The sequence below is a fragment of the Podarcis liolepis genome (assembly GCF_965112155.1).
Source record: "Podarcis liolepis genome assembly, chromosome: 1".
Taxonomy (NCBI): domain Eukaryota; kingdom Metazoa; phylum Chordata; class Lepidosauria; order Squamata; family Lacertidae; genus Podarcis; species Podarcis liolepis.
The window spans coordinates 78,927,492-78,945,838 of record NC_139554.1 but is presented as its reverse complement, the minus strand read 5'-3'; the positions used below and the strand labels follow the sequence as shown (position 1 = coordinate 78,945,838).

At 38.8% G+C, this 18,347-nt stretch overlaps 1 protein-coding gene across 1 annotated transcript in view; it reads left to right on the top strand.

Annotated features, from left to right (window-relative positions):
• The window catches only part of PTDSS2 (phosphatidylserine synthase 2), a 38,334-nt gene extending 22,789 nt beyond the window's left edge, over positions 1 to 15,545 (top strand). Inside the window, exons 6-12 of the mRNA XM_083480910.1 lie at positions 503 to 553; positions 1,715 to 1,828; positions 2,607 to 2,725; positions 4,364 to 4,478; positions 5,455 to 5,600; positions 12,280 to 12,465; positions 13,236 to 15,545. Coding sequence (XP_083337036.1) covers positions 503 to 553; positions 1,715 to 1,828; positions 2,607 to 2,725; positions 4,364 to 4,478; positions 5,455 to 5,600; positions 12,280 to 12,465; positions 13,236 to 13,380 — 876 coding nt within the window. The 3' untranslated portion in view covers positions 13,381 to 15,545. The remainder of the gene's footprint in view (positions 1 to 502; positions 554 to 1,714; positions 1,829 to 2,606; positions 2,726 to 4,363; positions 4,479 to 5,454; positions 5,601 to 12,279; positions 12,466 to 13,235) is intronic.
• The last annotated feature ends 2,802 nt before the right edge of the window (positions 15,546 to 18,347 follow it).

Below are 18,347 nucleotides of genomic sequence, written 5' to 3'. Positions count from 1 at the left end.
GTGTCTGACTCTAGGGTTGTGCGCCCATCTCACTTAAGAGGCCGGGAGCCAGCGCTGTCCTCAGACACTTCCGGGTCACGTGGCCAGCGTGACAAGCTGCATCTGGCGAGCCAGCGCAGCACACGGAACGCCGTTTACCTTCCCGCTGATAAGCAGTCCCTATTTATCTACTTGCACCCGGGGGTGCTTTCGAACTGCTAGGTTGGCAGGCGCTGGGACCGAACGACGGGAGCGCACCCCGCCGCGGGGATTCGAACCGCCGACCATGCGATCGGCAAGCCCTAGGCACTGAGGTTTTACCCACAGCGCCACCCACGTCCCTTTGCATTTTAGACATAAGCAATAAAAGTATTGCCTTGTTAAAATTGACAGTATGTTTGTATCTAAAATATCTGATAAACTTTATGGGAAATACTCCAAACTGCAACCTAGTAATCAGTGAACTAGTTACCTTATAAATGGGTCTAATCTGTGTAACCCAGTTTTTCTGCTTGAATTAAAGGACAAACTAGATGGATTTGTTCCTGCTCATTTCCTTGGCTGGTATATAAAGGTGAGAATCGGTCCTTTTTGTGTTCAGCTCTTGTTAGCATTTGCAGCTTGACTGCTTCTCCTTCAATGTTACCAGTGTGCAAAATCAATTATGTCAGGCACTCATCTGTGAAAAAGTTTAAACTGTGTTTGTTCAACTTCAACTATTTCTTACTATACTGGGTCATTAATTTCCTTCAAGGCTAGGAATCCTTTTACATGTTGTGTCCTCACATTTTGATACATAAACCTCTAAACCTCTGCATGTTAACAGCAACATATTTATTTGTCTGGAGTAGACCTGTTGAAATCAATGGACATAGGCAACCACTGATTTCACTGAGATTACTCAGAATATGATTTTCTTGGATATCACCTATTATCGACAGTTGACTTCAGAACTTAGTTTAATGACTTAATTGCAACTATGGGGGAACATTTGCTTAACATGGAATTTTGCATGATGTTCTCATGTTGCTGCATCATCATAATAGTGCTCCATTAGGACAGTGCAACAACATCTGTATTTTTATATAGTTGTCATGGATATTTAGCCTTTTTCTTCCAGGTAAAATGCTGATTGTGCTGCTCAGTATTTAATCTCAAAATTAAAGCAGCCCAGCCACACATTGGCCCCTCGGTGAAAGGCAACTTCTTTCAGTTGAGTAGCTTGTTAAACCTTCTGCTCCATCTGCTCTGTGACTTACAGGTACATGCAAGTGGCTAGTTTGGTAATCTTTTATGCTCTTTTTGACTAAAACTAGAATATTGGATAGTTGATGCAGAGTTTGTCCCTGCAGGATAAACATGAATAGTACTTTCAGATCAAAATGGAAACATCCTTGAGAGTCACCCCAGGTTTTTGAAAGATGCTTGAAAATTTAAAGAATAGTTCTGTCTTCTGCTTGAAAATATGTTTACCAGTCTGTGCTGCTCATGGTTATAAGGTCTTCTGATCCACTTGTCTGGAACTGCTGATCTTCAAAGGAGCACAGAAATCTGGTGTGCAGCCTACTATACTGTTATCCACTATGGCTGCAAGCTTTCCCCGCTATATTTAACTCAGACTATTCTGAACCCTTTGTAGAGCACACTATATAATGCTTGTTCCTTTATTTAGTAACTCAAGATTTTGAATAATCTGTAGGATTAACTTTCCTTTTCATTTTTTAAACCCTTTCAGACATTAATGATTCGTGATTGGTGGATGTGCATGATTATCAGTGTAATGTTTGAATTTCTGGAGTACAGTCTGGAACATCAGCTCCCAAACTTCAGTGAATGTTGGTGGGACCATGTGAGTACTGTTCTCTAAAGAAATATGCTAATGGCTCAAATTACTATGCCAAGAATCTACTTTAGGTGCTTTAGTTACTAATGTGAATAACATTAGGTGGATGGGGGTGTTTCTTTTTCTTTCTTTTTTTAATCCTTGCTATCTGAAATCCAGGTAGTTCTAAACTGTAATATTGTCTGTATGAATTACCTTTTTGTGTATGCTAATTAAATGTCTGCTATATGGCATACATGAAAAAGACTTATGGTAGTTTATGGACTCTTCCCAATAAATATATTTCCTGTGTTTGGACATAGCAATGAGGAATGTGCAAGAGGAATTAACCTAGGACACTGCAGGTATGAGGAGGGAATTGGAAGCTTTTGTTTCAGTTTTTTGGTAGCTGCAGATTAAAATTACTTTGAACCCTAAAATATGGTTGGTCTTAACTATAGTATAGCAGAACTAACCAGCTTGGTAAGCATAGCTTAGAAGTTGGCTTGCTTTACTAAACCCATAGTTAAGACTTAGCCACATGAGAGCAAAAGCATTTACTTCTATTGTTTACTAACCACAGCTTGAGAAATGTCATTTCTTGTCCCCTTTGGATATACAACAATCATTTGAAATAATTTGTAGCATGTGTTAAGTACATATCAGAATTGTGCAAAATTTTGTTGAAAACCTAATTTAATAGAAAGCAAATGTAAAGTATATGCTTGTGAATCCACACTACTGCTAAAGCTATGCCATAGAATTTGTAGTGGTGGTTTGAGTTAGTTTTTCTTTTCTTTTTAAGTGGATTATGGATGTAGTAGTATGCAATGGACTTGGCATTTATTGTGGAATGAAGACTTTGGGGTGGCTTTCTTTGAAAACGTATTCATGGCAAGGACTTTGGAACATTCCGACATACAAGTACGTTAAATGATAAAATTTCATACCTAAATGAAATAACTTTTAATTCTATGTATGTTAATGTAACCTATTTATTTTCATTTGGGTTGTTATAGTCATTTCATTCTGATACAGACTAGGACTAATCTAGAGTAAATTATTTATTGCATTTCACAGAGGCGTTGCTCAAAAAGAGTCTTAAGGTGACTAACAGTCAATATCCAATATACATGGAATTGTGGAATGTCAATATGAAGTTCACTGCGTGTACGGCATTAAGGGTTAACCTGTGGAAAATTATCTACAGGTGGTATTACACGCCAATGAAGCTAGCTAAGATTTATAGGTTGAAGAACAAAAGATGTTGGAAATGTGGGGAGGTAGAAGGCGACTTCTATCATATGTGGTAGTCATGCAGCAAAGTGAAAGGCGTTTGGGAATTTATCTATAATGAGCTTAAAAAAATTTCAAATACACTTTTCCCAAAAAGCCCGAAACCTTTCTGCTAGGAATGATGGGCAAAGAAATTAAAAAAGAAGATAAAACATTATTTTTATACGCCACAACAGCCGCAAGAACTATGTTAGCACAAAACTGGAAAACGGAGGTAATACCCACTATAAGTGACTGGCAGGTTAAAGTGATAAACTATGCCGAGCTGGCTAGAATAACAGGAAGATTAAGGGATCAAGATGAACAGAAATTTCATGATAATTGGAACAAATATTTGATGTATATTGGAACTAAATTTCAGATGACACTGGCGGGGTTGGAATAACTCTAACAGTAAATGATTACTATGTAAAAGAGATAAAATACGTGACCATAAAACTTATTTGATACTTACCAAAGGAGTGGAGGGAAGCTCAAGGCTCGGCAGAGCCTAAATCAACTTTGTATTATACATATGATTTGTGGAACGGATATAATATGTGCAAGTTATGTAATGGGATTTGTATATGTCTATATGTATATATATGTAATATCAATAAAAATTTATCGGCAAAAAAACAAAAAACAATCAAAACCAGTCAATATCCAATATACAACAAATGTGAACATATAACAATAGCTAAATGGCTAGTGATTAGGCTGGACAAATAAAGACCATATTATAGAAAAGAACTATGGCCAAATAGCTTTCTGTAAAGAAAAATTGTCTAGGAGCCATATGTGAAATCTCTTAATTTAGGATATTTACCGCTTTTTCTCAAATGGTCTATATAAATGTGTATTGACAAGTAACCATTTAAATAATGAATCCAGTTTTAACTAGAGGGATAGCCAAGCTCAAATCATGTTCACTTCCAAACAAATCCATACTAATTATTGATTAGTATGATTATAGCAATACAGGGAGTAAGACAGTAATCTTGAAATATGTACAAAAGTTCACTGATATTTGAAGCAAAGTAAGTTGATTTTGTATAACTTAATAAGCAATTTATTCAAACCTTTCTGGCTTAGCTCAAGGTCTAATATCTAAACAAAGTTAACAAATCCACCAAATTTATTCCCAACATCATTGAGCTGCAGTACCGACTATGGAACAGAGTTTTGGGTATTTGAATAGATAGTGAAATAAAAATCATAATTTAGTAACTTGTGACATGATTAATGCAACACTTTTCATGAGATACTTGTGATTTTCTCCCTCAGAGGAAAAATGAAGAGAATTGCCTTCCAATTCACGCCATACAGCTGGGTTAAATTTGAGTGGAAGCCAGCATCCAGTCTTCGCAGATGGCTAGCAGTCTGTGGTATTATTTTTATAGTAAGGACCACTACTTTCTTGTAGTTGCACCAAACTGACATAAGTGTTTAGAATTCTTCTTGCCTTTTAACATTACGAAGATGGGGTTCTCAAATTCTCCCCATGTCAGAAAAAGACTCATTGAGTCTGACATAGTGAAGGGTAGGGTTTCTCTAGCAGCATGCCTATATTTATCCCAGGAGCAAGGCAATTGTAAGAAGTAAGGAGAGAAGAAACCATCTCTACCCATAGCATCTACATGTATCTATAAACTGTGCAGAGTGTGCTAATTTATAGCAGGGATTGATATTTCATTTATTATAAGCCATTTTGGCCCACTTAGTGTGTAACACTAAGCCTAAACCGTGGCTTAACATTAATGAGCAAATGTGTGGGTTTCTGGAGAAAAGATTGCAACTTCTTCTGGTCCTGATGCTGTGAGCTAAGCCATGATTTGGTTTAATATTGCATCTGAACCTGGGCTTATGGTTTAGCTTGCTGTAGACAAACCTCAAGCTGTAAGCCATAGAACAGAGCCTGGCTACAAGTCATTGTTTGTCTGGAGTGGAATAAGCCACAAACTTGGAATTGGGCATAACATTAAGCCAAGCTATGACAGCCCACAGAAGCACTTAGGACTAGAGGAGCATAATGGTTGTGATGTTCTCTTGGGGAACCTGTTCAATGTTTGGCTTAACATTGAGTGAAACTAGGTCTTTGAGTGTGACAGAAGTGGGGTAAAATTTTATTAAGTTCCCTGTTAATACTTGTGTAGGGAAGCCAAGAACATGCTTCCCCATTGTTCCACTGTAGTATAGCTAAAGACAGAAAGATAGCCACCTGTGTGGTTCTATGATTCTGAAGTAAGAGAAAATCATTCTTGCAAGGTACTGCAAGTATATTCAAATTCCTATACTTAAGGATTTACAGCATGTTTTAGATATGAATAATTGGAAACCACCTGAAATTAAGTGTTTGAATGGCACATGTCTGTCAGTTTTTATTAGCAGAGTTGAACACTTTTTACTTGAAATTCGTCTTGTGGATGCCTCCAGAACACTATCTGGTCCTGCTGCGGCTTGTCTTTTATGTGAATGTGGGAGGTGTAGCCATGAGAGAGATCTATGACTTCATGGATGATCCGTAAGTGGTTACTCTTATTCATGCTTATTTGCTTAATTTTAGAATTTGTGAGAATTGCTGCATTTTAGTGGCAAAAATATTAGGGCAGTGGATGGATCAGTCTGCTGCTGCTGCTAAAACACCTGTAGCCTTGAGAAGAGTTGCAGTTTTTTGTTTTCAGACACAAAATATATCATTATTTGCCAGTTATATGCTTTGGATTGCAAAATGTCACTTTGCTGTGTGCTGTCCTCAAACGTTACCACACAACAACCTGAAAATATGCTCATGATTCATATTAGCTTGGGCACAGTTAGCTTTTGCATAGAACAGCACTTTGAATGGCCTTTTCTAAGGGACTGAATGATTGAGGGAAATAGCTGTGTCTGGAGGGTCTAGCTATAAGACCCTTCTTATATCTTGTTCCTTGAGATTTTCCAACAGTTCTCTTTCACGTCCTATACATCTTTAGAATTTTATAAGTGTCTGCCCTCGCATGGCAGTGCATGCACTAAACACCTGCCTGATTAGAGCTTGTTCCTTCTGCTTCCTTGTTTAGCAAAGAGTAGGACCCAGATCCCTTAGGTTGAGTTTGGTTTTGGCTTAGTGGTGATGGAACAAACTGGCTGATCCCACTACTTAAGCTTATTGTTTCTTCACTGACCAACACAAAAAGTGTCTGTGTTCAGAATCTAGGGTTCCAATACTTTATGAAGATCAGTTTCACTTGCAAGTCTTTGACTCCTAGAACTGGGAAGAAGGGCCCAACCTGATTACTTAGTCGGATTTCAGGACATTCAGCAGTGACAGGCCATTCCCTGCCCCCTGGTGTTGGACCTACTGATTTGGGATATACTTCCTGCTTTAAGGTAAGAAGAGGCCTCCGTTTCTCATTAGTGAGCTCCTCTCCTCAGCACCCCGGCCCATCTTCTAGTCCTTGTGTTTGAGTTGGAAAAACATCTTGTCTCTTGTTCTTCTGCCCTCTGTTCAACTACATGGCATAACATTGGAACAGGGGAGCGTCATAAGTCACCAGTGCCTCATTCACTGTGTTGCCATTCTTTGCTAATTCAAGATGCAGAAATTGATGACTACATGCAGCAAAGAGAGCCATCATAAGTTATAGATGAACAAAATTCTACAACTTGCTTTTCTTATTACTAAAGTGATAGCACATCCTAGTTCTGCAGATGTTCCAGATCCATATGAAGTTAAGAAGAATTTCCCCACTCTCACATTTTCCGCTGATAAGAATGTTGGAAGCAAAAGAACGGTCTCCATAACTGCTTTTTTTCCTCCCTAAAAGGCATCTTTTCAAACACAACGTATATAATTCTCTGAAAAATCTTAGCCTTTTACTTCTTTTCTGATACCTTCTACATCATTTTATGAGGAAGTCAGAATGATTTATCAAACAATTCCTAAATAATAATATTTGTTTAGAGAAACCATTTCCTGCAAAACATCCCAGATTTTACTGTGTGCGCATGCTACTGTCATGCAGCAGGAAAGCGGCTCATTTAAGAGTCTATAAACTTAACATTCATTTGCAAATGTGATTTTTATCAGTCATTTTCCATCTGCAGCAAAAGATTTGGGAGTGTATAGGCCCAAATGTGGGGAAACTTCTTGAATTCAAGACAGAAGTGAAGGCTCTTATCCCTGCCTTTCTAATGGCTAACTACACATGTGCCAGATGACAGAGTAATCAGCTTTGTAATCAGTTTTTCTTTTGTTTTACTGATGCTGCGTTCACAAGAGTCTTTTTGTTCTGAGGCCTTTCTACTTCATATATTCTTGGCAAATACGTTTTGCCTTTCCCTAAACAGTTTTTTGCATTTCCCCCCTACTTTCCTTAGTTAGCGGGACAGTTGCCTGCAGCTTTCGTCTTTCGTTTCTTGCTCAGGTAGGCAAAACTACCTAAGCTGCCTCCCTCCCAATAATGGGTGCTTGGTTCATGGCATGGGGGGAGGGCTTTAAAACTCCTTTCAATATGGCAAGGAAGCTCCTATTACAGCCAGCAACAGCCTATCTTTTCTTCCTTGGAAAGGCCACCATCAACAAGACATATGGGGCCTGTGAAACTTCAGAAAGAACAACATGCTGGAACAGCTCCCTATTTGTGAATCTGCTTCTGGGAGGAGGTTCTAGATGCCTCACAACTGTAAGCACAGCCCCTGTGAAGGTGGCAACAAACAGGTGTACTTAAAGCAAAATGTTGTATTGATCTACTGGACTGCATCCACAAAGCCAACCATATACTGTGAGCAGTAAGATGGCAGGGCCACTTAACAACTGAGGAGGCTTGACTTAGAGCCTGAGGATTTCTTCGCTGACAAAATGCCAAGGCATTTTGGACGTTTGAACTTTCTGGGAAATTTTTAAATGGCAAGATACTTGTCTTGAATTCCTGATTTCTCTTTGAAAATCTTTACCACTTGTACCTCTTTCAAAATGGCTGGTCGTTCTTGGTTATGGTGGTCAAACGTCTCCTTAAAGGTCCCATGTTTCTTTTTTATCCCTGTTGATTTTTGGAAGAAAATAATCTCGTGAAACTAGCTGAGTCACTCATTTTTGCTTCTCTGAACATATCAGAAAAAAATTAGGACTTCAGATTGGTTTTAGGTTTGATTATTTTAACAATCTTTGGCACAGCCAAGATCACATTATTGATTTAAATACTTAGGTTTGATTCAAAAGGTTCTAAAGCTGTCTTGCAGTGGAGTCCATCCTCAGCACACCAAATAAGCACCAGTGCGTTGACTGTTTTAATTGTCCTGAGAGTAAAATAATTCTGTGAAATATGAACAATAGCACTGAAGTTCAATACAGCTCTCAAAGGCAGCTCTTTGTAAATAGATACAATTCTTTGTCATTGAATTCAAGTTTGGTTGAATGAATCTTGCCTTTCAACAGCACATTGTAAGGCAGGAAACTTTCCACTGTTACTGCTTCTTAGTGGCTTCCTTATTGATTGCATGCTTTGTAGGAGATGGAGAAGAGTAGCTTCTGCTGCTCTGCCTCCACAATCAGCTTGTCAAATACATGGAGAGAGATGTAGGGGACTATTATCCTGAATTTAGTAAAGTATTTTCATCATGTTGTATTAGAGTGGTACTCAAGTCAGTCCAGAACAATCTTGAAAAATGAAGAAGGAAAGTTAATGACAAGCTACAGTCCATCACAGAACAGAATAACCTGAAGTCTCCAATATGGATCAAGTAAACAACTGGGATTTTTAAGGATCTCATCCTGAGTACACTGGCCAGGTGTTGCTGTTGATTATTTATTAAATTTGTATACACCCTTCATCTGAAGATCACAGAGCAGCTCACAACATAAAAATACAAAATGAGAATGCAAAATACAGAATAAAACAAAAATAAACCAGTAACATCCCTGCCACAAACACATTTAAAAGGACATGTTAATCAGCCCAAGGCCTGGTTAAAGTTCATATAGAGAGAGTCTGATTTGCCCTCTACACTGAAAAAAGTTGTTGGAATGAGATGCAATAGCCAAACTTCAACAGAAGGTACCACTCCCCCCCCGCCCAGTTCTCTGTAAATTTAAATCTTTTCCCAATAGTAGAGCAGGAAATTGAAAGCCCAATCACTCATATTGTTGCTCTTCAGTACCTTTCTTTTTTCAGGCAGACAATGTTGACATGGTCATCGCCACCCCTTCAATCTTAAATAGCGTTTTAGTTCCTTTTCACTATCATGCTGCTCTTCATCTCTTCCCCCAGTTCTGCCATGCACTTACCTATGGCTATCATGATTAAATTTCACTTTGCAGTTTGTCATGCTGTGTTTTGAAAAACATGGAAAACTGGATTGGGAAGATGGGAGGAAAGTATTGGTGTCATTCCCTCTGGATTATATAAATAATGCAGTGTTAAGGTTATTTTCAAAGAATAAGGTCAAGAGGATATGGAATCAAAGCAATTTGATGTCAATGGTGGGTGTGTTAGTCCTAGATAGCTAGCTGATGGAAGCAGGTATACCAGTGGTGGAGTTTTGGTTGGTCTTATCTCTTGGAAGTATCCACTGGGGTTCCTGACAAGTTTTGTGGAGAAAGACTCGGACCATAGAAGTTTCCCTACCTGATTCAGGCCTAAGATCACACATGGTTTACGATCCTTGATTTTAAAAGCATGAAGTGAACTGAAGACAGATCAGGATGATAAGGTGAACCCTAACAACAGTGGGAGTATTAAAAGTCCTATTATTATTATTATTATTATTATTATTATTATTATTATTTAAATTCATATACCGCCCTATACCCGCAGGTCTCAGGGCATTTCACAGGATAAAATCACAATATAAAAACACGTGCTAAATAGGAGCACAAGGCATCACCACATTTGAATTGAGATCCATTTCTTTTTGCAGTAAGATACTTTATTCAGGTATTTGAGAAATAGTCAAATCACAGTTTGTTAGAGGCTGCAGAGACCTGGGAGTTCTTTGCCCCTCTGCTGCATTGCACACCAAGACTAGATGTGAGTGGTATGGACTTGTCCTGAATAGAATTTCGTTTTTTAAGAGTAAATGGGTGGGTTTTCTCCCATATGGGTTCTCCTTTGCAATCTTCAGACCAGTCTAGTTTGTTGCCCCGACATTGCTTACAACACATTGTAGTTTGGAATCTAGGGGCTGACCGGTAGAGAGCCAATCTGTAGATGACAATCTTGCTTTACAGTATTCTTGTGCAAGGTGGGACCTCTTGAAGGGCTTTTTAGTGCCTTCCAGCTCTATGTCATAGCTGACTGCAAGCACATAGGTAAGGGCCTTATAGTAAGACAGACTACTGAACCAGCTAATTTGGTGTTGCCTCGTTTGCCTAGCAGAAAGATCTCATGTAGAGGTTTTTCTCAGCGATAATATCTGAGATCTTTCATCTGGAGATACCAGGAGTTGAATCTGGGTCCTTATATGTGCAAAGCATGGCTTAGTGATAGAACATCTGGCATATTTCTTTTTCCACTCTCTAGAAATGGACACGAAAATGCACTGTTGATCTAGGGTAGAAAAATCTCTCAAGTATTGTCTGGAATACCAACTAGATTTGTATCATTTGTACCTGCAGTCCTTCTTATTAAGATAGGAGATAGCTGTGGGAGACCCTGTTTCTCAATTTTCAGTGGATATTCTCAACATTTTGAAAACGTATGTTCTATCCTTCCAGTGCTATCTGGATGCTGATACACTGCAGTGTCCTTGCTCCATTTTCCAGGTTGAAAACTTGTTCACCACTGTCCTATGAAAATTAGCTTTTCCTGAAAAATTGTCAATCCAGTCTGTTTTATTTGTGATTGTTCTTCAATAGTAAATCGTAATCACTTTGGAAATCTTGTATTGGTAGGCAATATTTTAAAAGGCAGCTGAGAGTTGCAAGATTTTGAAAAGATTGCTGAATTCCTTTTTTTGCAGACTGTGTTCATGGCTATATAGATATTTTGAACCTAATATATATGTTGAAGCCATTTCCTAATGCCCTGTGTGACCAAGAAACTGAACACAACAAAAGCCATATGTCATTGTCGGTTCATCAGCTTCCACGAAGTTCTGTGGAACAAAGCAAATACTTTACAATCTGGAACAGCTGAGAGGTCAGAAAACTCTGTCTCTCATGCTTGATTCTGGGATCACCAGGGACACAGGGTCCACTCAACCTCACTGGCATTGCTTTGTGTATGTTTTCACTTTCCTCCATATAAATTAATGGTGTTCATTCCAACAGAGAAAATATATAGTATTGCCAGCAACCCTGACTGGCTGACCTAGCCATCATCAACAGAGACTTCAGCTTAGGGTAGGAATAACAGAACAGTGCTCCTTCCCATCCTTCTGAAGGTGGTTCCAGTGTAGAGAAAGAAGGGAGCAATACATTTCTGGTGTATTGCCACCAATATCTGGATTTAAGGGGAGAGAAGACAGCACTGTAGAGAACTGCCACTTCTCTGTGTTAAACACAGCTGCAGAGTTGGGGCTGTGAAAATAAATCGTCCCACTCCACTCTTCCAGGACTGGAGGAAATACTTAGTTTGGAGAAACAGAGGACAGGCCAGATTTGGAAAATCGTGCCCTGTCTGTAGCAATTGTTTGCAGGAGGGAAATGTCCACACACACCCATTGGGCAACATTTTAATGCTAGTAAATAGAATAAGGGCAATAAGGATTAACTTTTCTTGCTATAGCAGTGGCTATTGTTTAAAAGTTTCCTTGTGTAGATTTTTCCAGGAAGTGTGTGTTTTAAGGCGACAAATACGGGATGTGACTTTTTATTTCCCACTGTAGAAACAGATAACTTGGGCATGCCTCTTGAAGAATTTTGCTGGAGCTTATTTTGTTAGAGCTTGTCACTTCAAAGTTCATTTGCTCTGTCATGTTACTGAACAATAAAGTTCTGCTTTGTAAATAAGGGGAAATTTCACACTAGATTATTTGCTTGTCAACTGTTAAGCCACACAAAATTGCTATATATTTTTTCAACCTTCAGTGGTAGAAATTAGAGGGGCAGTTGTTAAATTAAACTGTATCTTCCTTTTTTTGTTAATTGCTGAAGAACAAAGCTATTATATAGTATTGTGTGGAATATGGTCTTGTTATCAGAGAAGTGCCTATTCTGTTTTTGTTTTGGAAATACCGTTTTGAATGTATACCTATGCACTAATGCTGTTTTATTATTGCAGAAAGTTCTATAAGAAGTTGGGTCAGCAAGCATGGCTGGTTGCTGCTATCACAGCTACAGAGTTCCTTATTGTGGTAAAATATGATCCCTACACCCTGACGTTATCACTTCCCTTCTACATTACTCAGTGCTGGATTATTGGAGTCACACTTGTGCTTATTTGGACAGTGTGGCGCTTCTTTATTCGGTAAGCAAGGGTTGAATTCTTGACTGGACTAGGTGGACTCATGGTCTGATTCACCAGGCGTCTTCCCACAGTGCTTGCTAGGGCATACCCTGGAACTGGCTCACTGCATGCATTTTCTCCCTTTCTCCATTGCTGCAGGCTAATTCCTGCTCCTGCCACTTTGCTTAAAGCCACTGGGCCAGAATCAACTAAACAGGTTGAGATAGTGGAAGCCAGTGCCCCCACTCTTCTCTACCAAAAAGGCGGGGAGGCATGTATATGTCAGGAGAGTCCCCCAGAACAATGTACAGGGGGGAAGACTGGAGATTTTGTTCTGTCTGGCAGACAGAAATGCATGTGCTGATGGAATGGTTGTAATTGTGCAACATTGAATTCCACCCTTCAGCTCTAAATCTGGGGGAGAAAATGGGAGCAGCTGCTTGCACAATGGAGAAACTGAATTGATAGTGGCAACTTGCTCCTTGTCTTTTAGTAGCTGGACAGTTGGAATTGATGGAGTTTATAAAGAAGTGGGGGGCGGAGCAAATTTGTGTGCGGGGTGGGAAGGATAATCTCCAAATCCTGAGTATTTACATGGCTACTGTAGTTGCTGTAGAATTATCACTTTGGAACTAGGAAATGCTTTGAGGAACTCTTGAGTTTGGTCATATAATTGCCTCATTCAGGGAAATGAAAAGAAGCAACCAAAGGACTAAGCTTTTTTCTAAATTTATGGTGTTTCTCTTTTTTTCCTCTGATATTTTTCTAAAATGTATTTGTTTTATTTCTAGAAATATCACCTTGCGGTATAAAGAGATAAGAAGGCAAAAACAAGAACATAAATATGGGAAGGACAATTGTTTAAGCAATGGTGATGGACATCCTGTACTGGCAGATGAGCACAGTGGGAATAAACTCAGAGAGAAAGAACTTTGAACTTGAGTAATGAATTAAGGACTGAGAGAGTTATTTTTCTTGCAAGTTTAACCCTCCCTAGTTTTGTAAGTTTTGATGTTTTCTCATGAATGAGAATCCTTTTGGAAAAGGTGCCACCTAATCTCTCTTGAGGAAGGTGTTTACAACTAACGCTAGAAGCAATGCTTCCCCCCGAAGGGGAACTCCACCTAAGTGTGTTATAAATGTCTGTCATCTTACAAAATGGAGGATTAAACAGGTGCAAAGGGAATCTTAGTAGCCTCAGTTCTGGAAAACCATGGCTGTTTGTGGGGTGTCAGGAACACATTTTATGGAATAAATATGTGCACTGTGAAAAACAGTTTGGTATTTTCCGCTGCGACTACCTTGGACTGTGGTACTAATATGTCCTCATCCATTCATTTTCATTCAACTATTAATACAATATCAACAAAATAAATGGAGAGATGCAATTGAAGCTCGAGAACAAACTGCATAACTTTGCACAATATACTATTGCAAACAGCTCTTGGGGGGTCCTGGATCTAGTTGCCTATGTCTCAAAGCAAAGGCGCATTACCTTGAAACAGCCTGCTAGTTTTATACTGCATCCTCTTGATACCAAATACCTCTTCAGTTCATATTTATCCTGGTCTTAGGCCAGAAAGTTTAACTTTCCTGTCTGTTAGCTAAATAGAGCAAGTGAAGGCTATAATGAACGTGAAAAATATTTAATCCACCAAAGCCATGTGTTCTTTGCCTTATTTTTCTACCACTGAGCTGGTTTCTGCTCTTGCCTTGAGTCTTAGGACCGCCCCGCCCCCCCCCCCTCAATTGCACATGGCAGAGCATGTCATATGATCATCCAGAACTGTCTTGTTACTTCTAGAGTTTAAGCTGCACTAGATAAGGTGGAGTTATATCGAGGCAACTGCAGTGTGCACAGTCAGCCACTATATGCTAAAAGGCTACTGCTCATGAGAGCATCCAGTCCAAGAACTCTGGCTGTCTTATTTGTCACTTGCCTCCTAAAACTCCATTGAACAAATGGGAGTTTATGTTACAAATATATTCTCTACAATTAGAGTTGTCATAGGAACGGGTTTCACATTCCTAAAACAGTTGTGTGAATTTTCTCCTTAAATGTAACACTAAATTAATATTAACAAAATAACACTGTCTTAAATCTGTTGAAACTTCTGGAAATTTGCTTTGAAGTGAATATCAGTTAAAATGTTAGCCCTGCCCTCCCTCCTCTCTCTCTCTCTCTCTCTCTCTCTCTCTCTCTCCTCCCCCAATAAAATCTCAAAAATGCTGCGGGTTAAAGCACAATGCACAGACCTTGGCTTCATTTCATGTCAATACTTGAATGGGAAAACAAGTCTGCCTTTGCCTTGTTTCTACAATGACACTAATGTTCTCTTCTTAAACAATAGACACTTTCAGCAGGGCAAAATTAAAAAAAATATTTCCATATAAATGAATCTTAGAAAACTCAGCAAATGAAGTAATTTTTTTAGCATATAAAATGACTGAAGGAACTCTGTTTCATGATGATCAGAATGAGGAAGATCATATGAAGCTTATTTCTTGATTTGTGCGAGATTTACTGCTGTTAAGTCACTGAATGGGTGATGTTTATAATTAGGATTCTTCAGCTGTTCAGTAATAAGAAATACTATGGCTATAACTAGGCATTAACAGACATCTTAAAAGAGCAGATGCTGAGTTGAGCTGGTACATAAAAACAAGCCTCTCCCCACATGGAAGCAGTAGGTTTTTGAAGTTGTTCAGGTTAATTTTGTACCTGTTTTGTGAACTGACTAGAGGTAGTACCAGTGTACCTGTGCTAATGTGGCCCTAGTTTTTCAAGGCTTGCATAGGCATATAGTCCATGTCTGTTTTTGTACTAGTAAACTCTGCCCCCTTGTAATTTTGTATTGTTGTGTCCTCCATGTATTCTGGTGGTAACAAGTGCAATGGGGAGAACGTGAAAGGAATTTTAACTTTGTTTTGTTTTTTGAGGAACCAATTGTGTAAAATTTGAGGTATAAGGGGGAGGAATTGAAGTTGACCTCCTCTTAAAACATTACTTTTGTACTGATCTTTATGTTTATTGAAATATTGAGTCTTACAGTTATAGTCTGGATAACTGAACAGATGTAATAAAAGGTTGTTTGCTGGTGTGTCCTGAATTGCAAATTTTGTTTTGTAGGGGAGTGGGTTCTCATTGACTACATAGCTGTGATTATCTAAGAGTGATGGAAAAGCCTAACTCATTGAAGAGTTATTAACGTAGCTACACTAAAAGTAGATAATTCTCTTAACTTGCCCAAGGTTTAAATAGGCACACCTAGGTCCTGTTGGTTTTAAGGGAACATGGATCTGTATTGCACCAAATTATTCAGGAATATCTTGAATTTCCTGTGGAAGTAAAACAAAATGGTTACAGATCAAATCACATTTCTTGTTCATAAAGCTGGGGGACCAATAGACAAGGAGAAGCTGATTCATGTAGACTTTCCATTAAGCACGAAAAGAGCTTTCAGATTTTTCTTCAGGCTACATTTGTCACACTTGCAAGATAGTTAGCCTAGAGATATGGCTGTAGTGCTAACATTACACAAGAGGCTCGCTGCCAGTTCTCTCCTTGCTGGAATATCAATTTCATCATCTGTGAGGTTGAGAAAACCAGTTATTGACCTCTTCTTCTGAGTTTCTGAAATCTGACCTCTGGCTGTGGAAGTGCAGTGATGCTTTCTCCCAGTATTCTATCTTCCAGAATTAAGGGTTCGCCAGGAGCTTGTGTTGCAATGCCATAATGTAAAATAGGTGTCAAGGAGTACAGAATGAACTGCAGCTGTCTTGTTACTAATATTACCTACCATATATTTTAATTTAGACACTTGCGTAAGCAAAGGTGTATGAGTGCCATCTGTCTATAGCCATAATCCTTATACTGTAGCTGTTTTTGCATCAGTACAGAGGTACTGAGCACATGGCCAGGTTCTGGTAAATATGGGTTTTGCTTGAAATGTAAAATGGATTAAATTCCCTATTACATTTTTTTAATGTATATCATACCTTATGCGTTATTTGCCTATTGGAACTGACTTTAGTTTTAGGCCATGTCCAATAATGCATAGGAAAAAATAAATATAAAAGCTATTGTTTCAATTACTCGAGGCTTTAGGTAAAGGAAACTCTGGACTGTGTGGCACAGTAAACACTGTCTAATTAACATGTGGTAGCTGTGTTTGAACAAAACATAAAATATTCTGGTGTAGACTAGAGTCAAATTAAGTATGGAAGGAGAGGCAGGTTGGTCTAGGAGGAAAATAGTATGGTAGTGGGGACTACAATTGATAGGAATTACAGAGAAAGATAAACCAAAGAAGCCTCTCCTTAAATAGAACCTGTTCTGGACCATCCTTTGATTTATCAGACACTGCCTACATATTTCTAACTCTTTCTGAGAGCAGAAAAATCTCAGGAGCCCAAATTCCAAGATGCTACATTTCCTGTGTGACTATAAATCCAACACTCACATTGAAAGATGCTGATAACAGCCCTTGCTGCCTTGGTACTATTTCTAGTTAATTTGAGCTCAGAAATACGAAAGTGATGCTTAGTGTGAAAAGGTAAATGAGCTGTCTTTCAGAGTCTGTCTGAAAAGTGTTAAAAAGAACTTAGCACTTGTCTGAAGCCTATGCTGTTAAAAAAAATGCAGAGAGAAAACAGCTTCCATTTATGGTGCAGTTCTTCTGGGTGCCAGCCTGACATCTTTGCAAAGGAAGTGTTGTTTTCTAAAGACAGAATTGTAGTGTTGAAAGGGATGATGAGGATCATCTAGTCCAGCTATTGCAATCCAGGAATCTTTTGCCCAATACAGGGCTCGAATTTGAAAACATTTATGAGCTGCAGTGAGCTAATGAAGAGTTATTAGTGCTGGCTTCAATACGAAGACCTAGGTTCCAGTCGTTGAGGGGTCAAGGAAGCAGCAAAAGTAGATAGGTCCCCCCCCCCCCCCGGCTGCCACATACTAATCTTTGCCCAAAGCCCCTGTATATCTCCGATCTGGCTCAAAAACAAAATCACGCAAGAAGGCATCACTTGCCACAGGCATTTTGATCTATTGGAGCACATCATTGTTTCCAGCAAGGATGTTCTGAACTGAAGGCTGTATATACATATATACACTATGTATAGTAAGTACACTATACATTTAAAGCATATTGAAAGCATATTTCCCTCGAAGAATTCTGGGCACTGTAGTTTACCCCTCACAGAGTTACATTCACAGCAACCCTTTTATCTGAAATATTATAATCCACTTTTTCCAAAAATATCGCGAGTCAGTTTACAACATATAAAATTCAATAAAGTCCATCTTCTGTATATATCTAAAGCATAATTAAAAACCTCAGTAGGTACAGTATACAGTTAGGGAATTCCACATGGCCTGCTTGTACTGGGTTCTGTTTCACAGTCACACAGGGCATTAGAAACTGGCTTCTATTTATATAATAAGGTGATTCAGAAGTCTATATAGCCACCAATGCAGTGTGCTAAAAGGAATTCAGCCATCTTCTAAAAATCCACATTATTTCCAAGGTGGTGTACACTTTGCTATTTTATTTAATTTGTCTTATCGCCTTTCATCCATTAATTTAAGGGTTGCTCAAAACATAAAGAGACAAGATTTTTAAAAATGCATAATAAAAACAATAACAAAAAAACCCCACCTCACAAACCGATACCCGCTCTCCCACAAACACATTTAAAAGAAAAAATTCCTTCCAGTAGCACCTTAAAGACAAGAGTATAGGATGTTAATCAGCCTGGTTAAGAGGAATGTTTTTGCCAGGCACCTAAAAGTGTATAATGAAGGTGCCAGCCAAAACTCCCTGGAGAAAACTTTCCACAAATGGGGAGCTACTGCAAAAAAAGGCCCATTCACATGTTGCCACACACTGGACCTCTCGTGG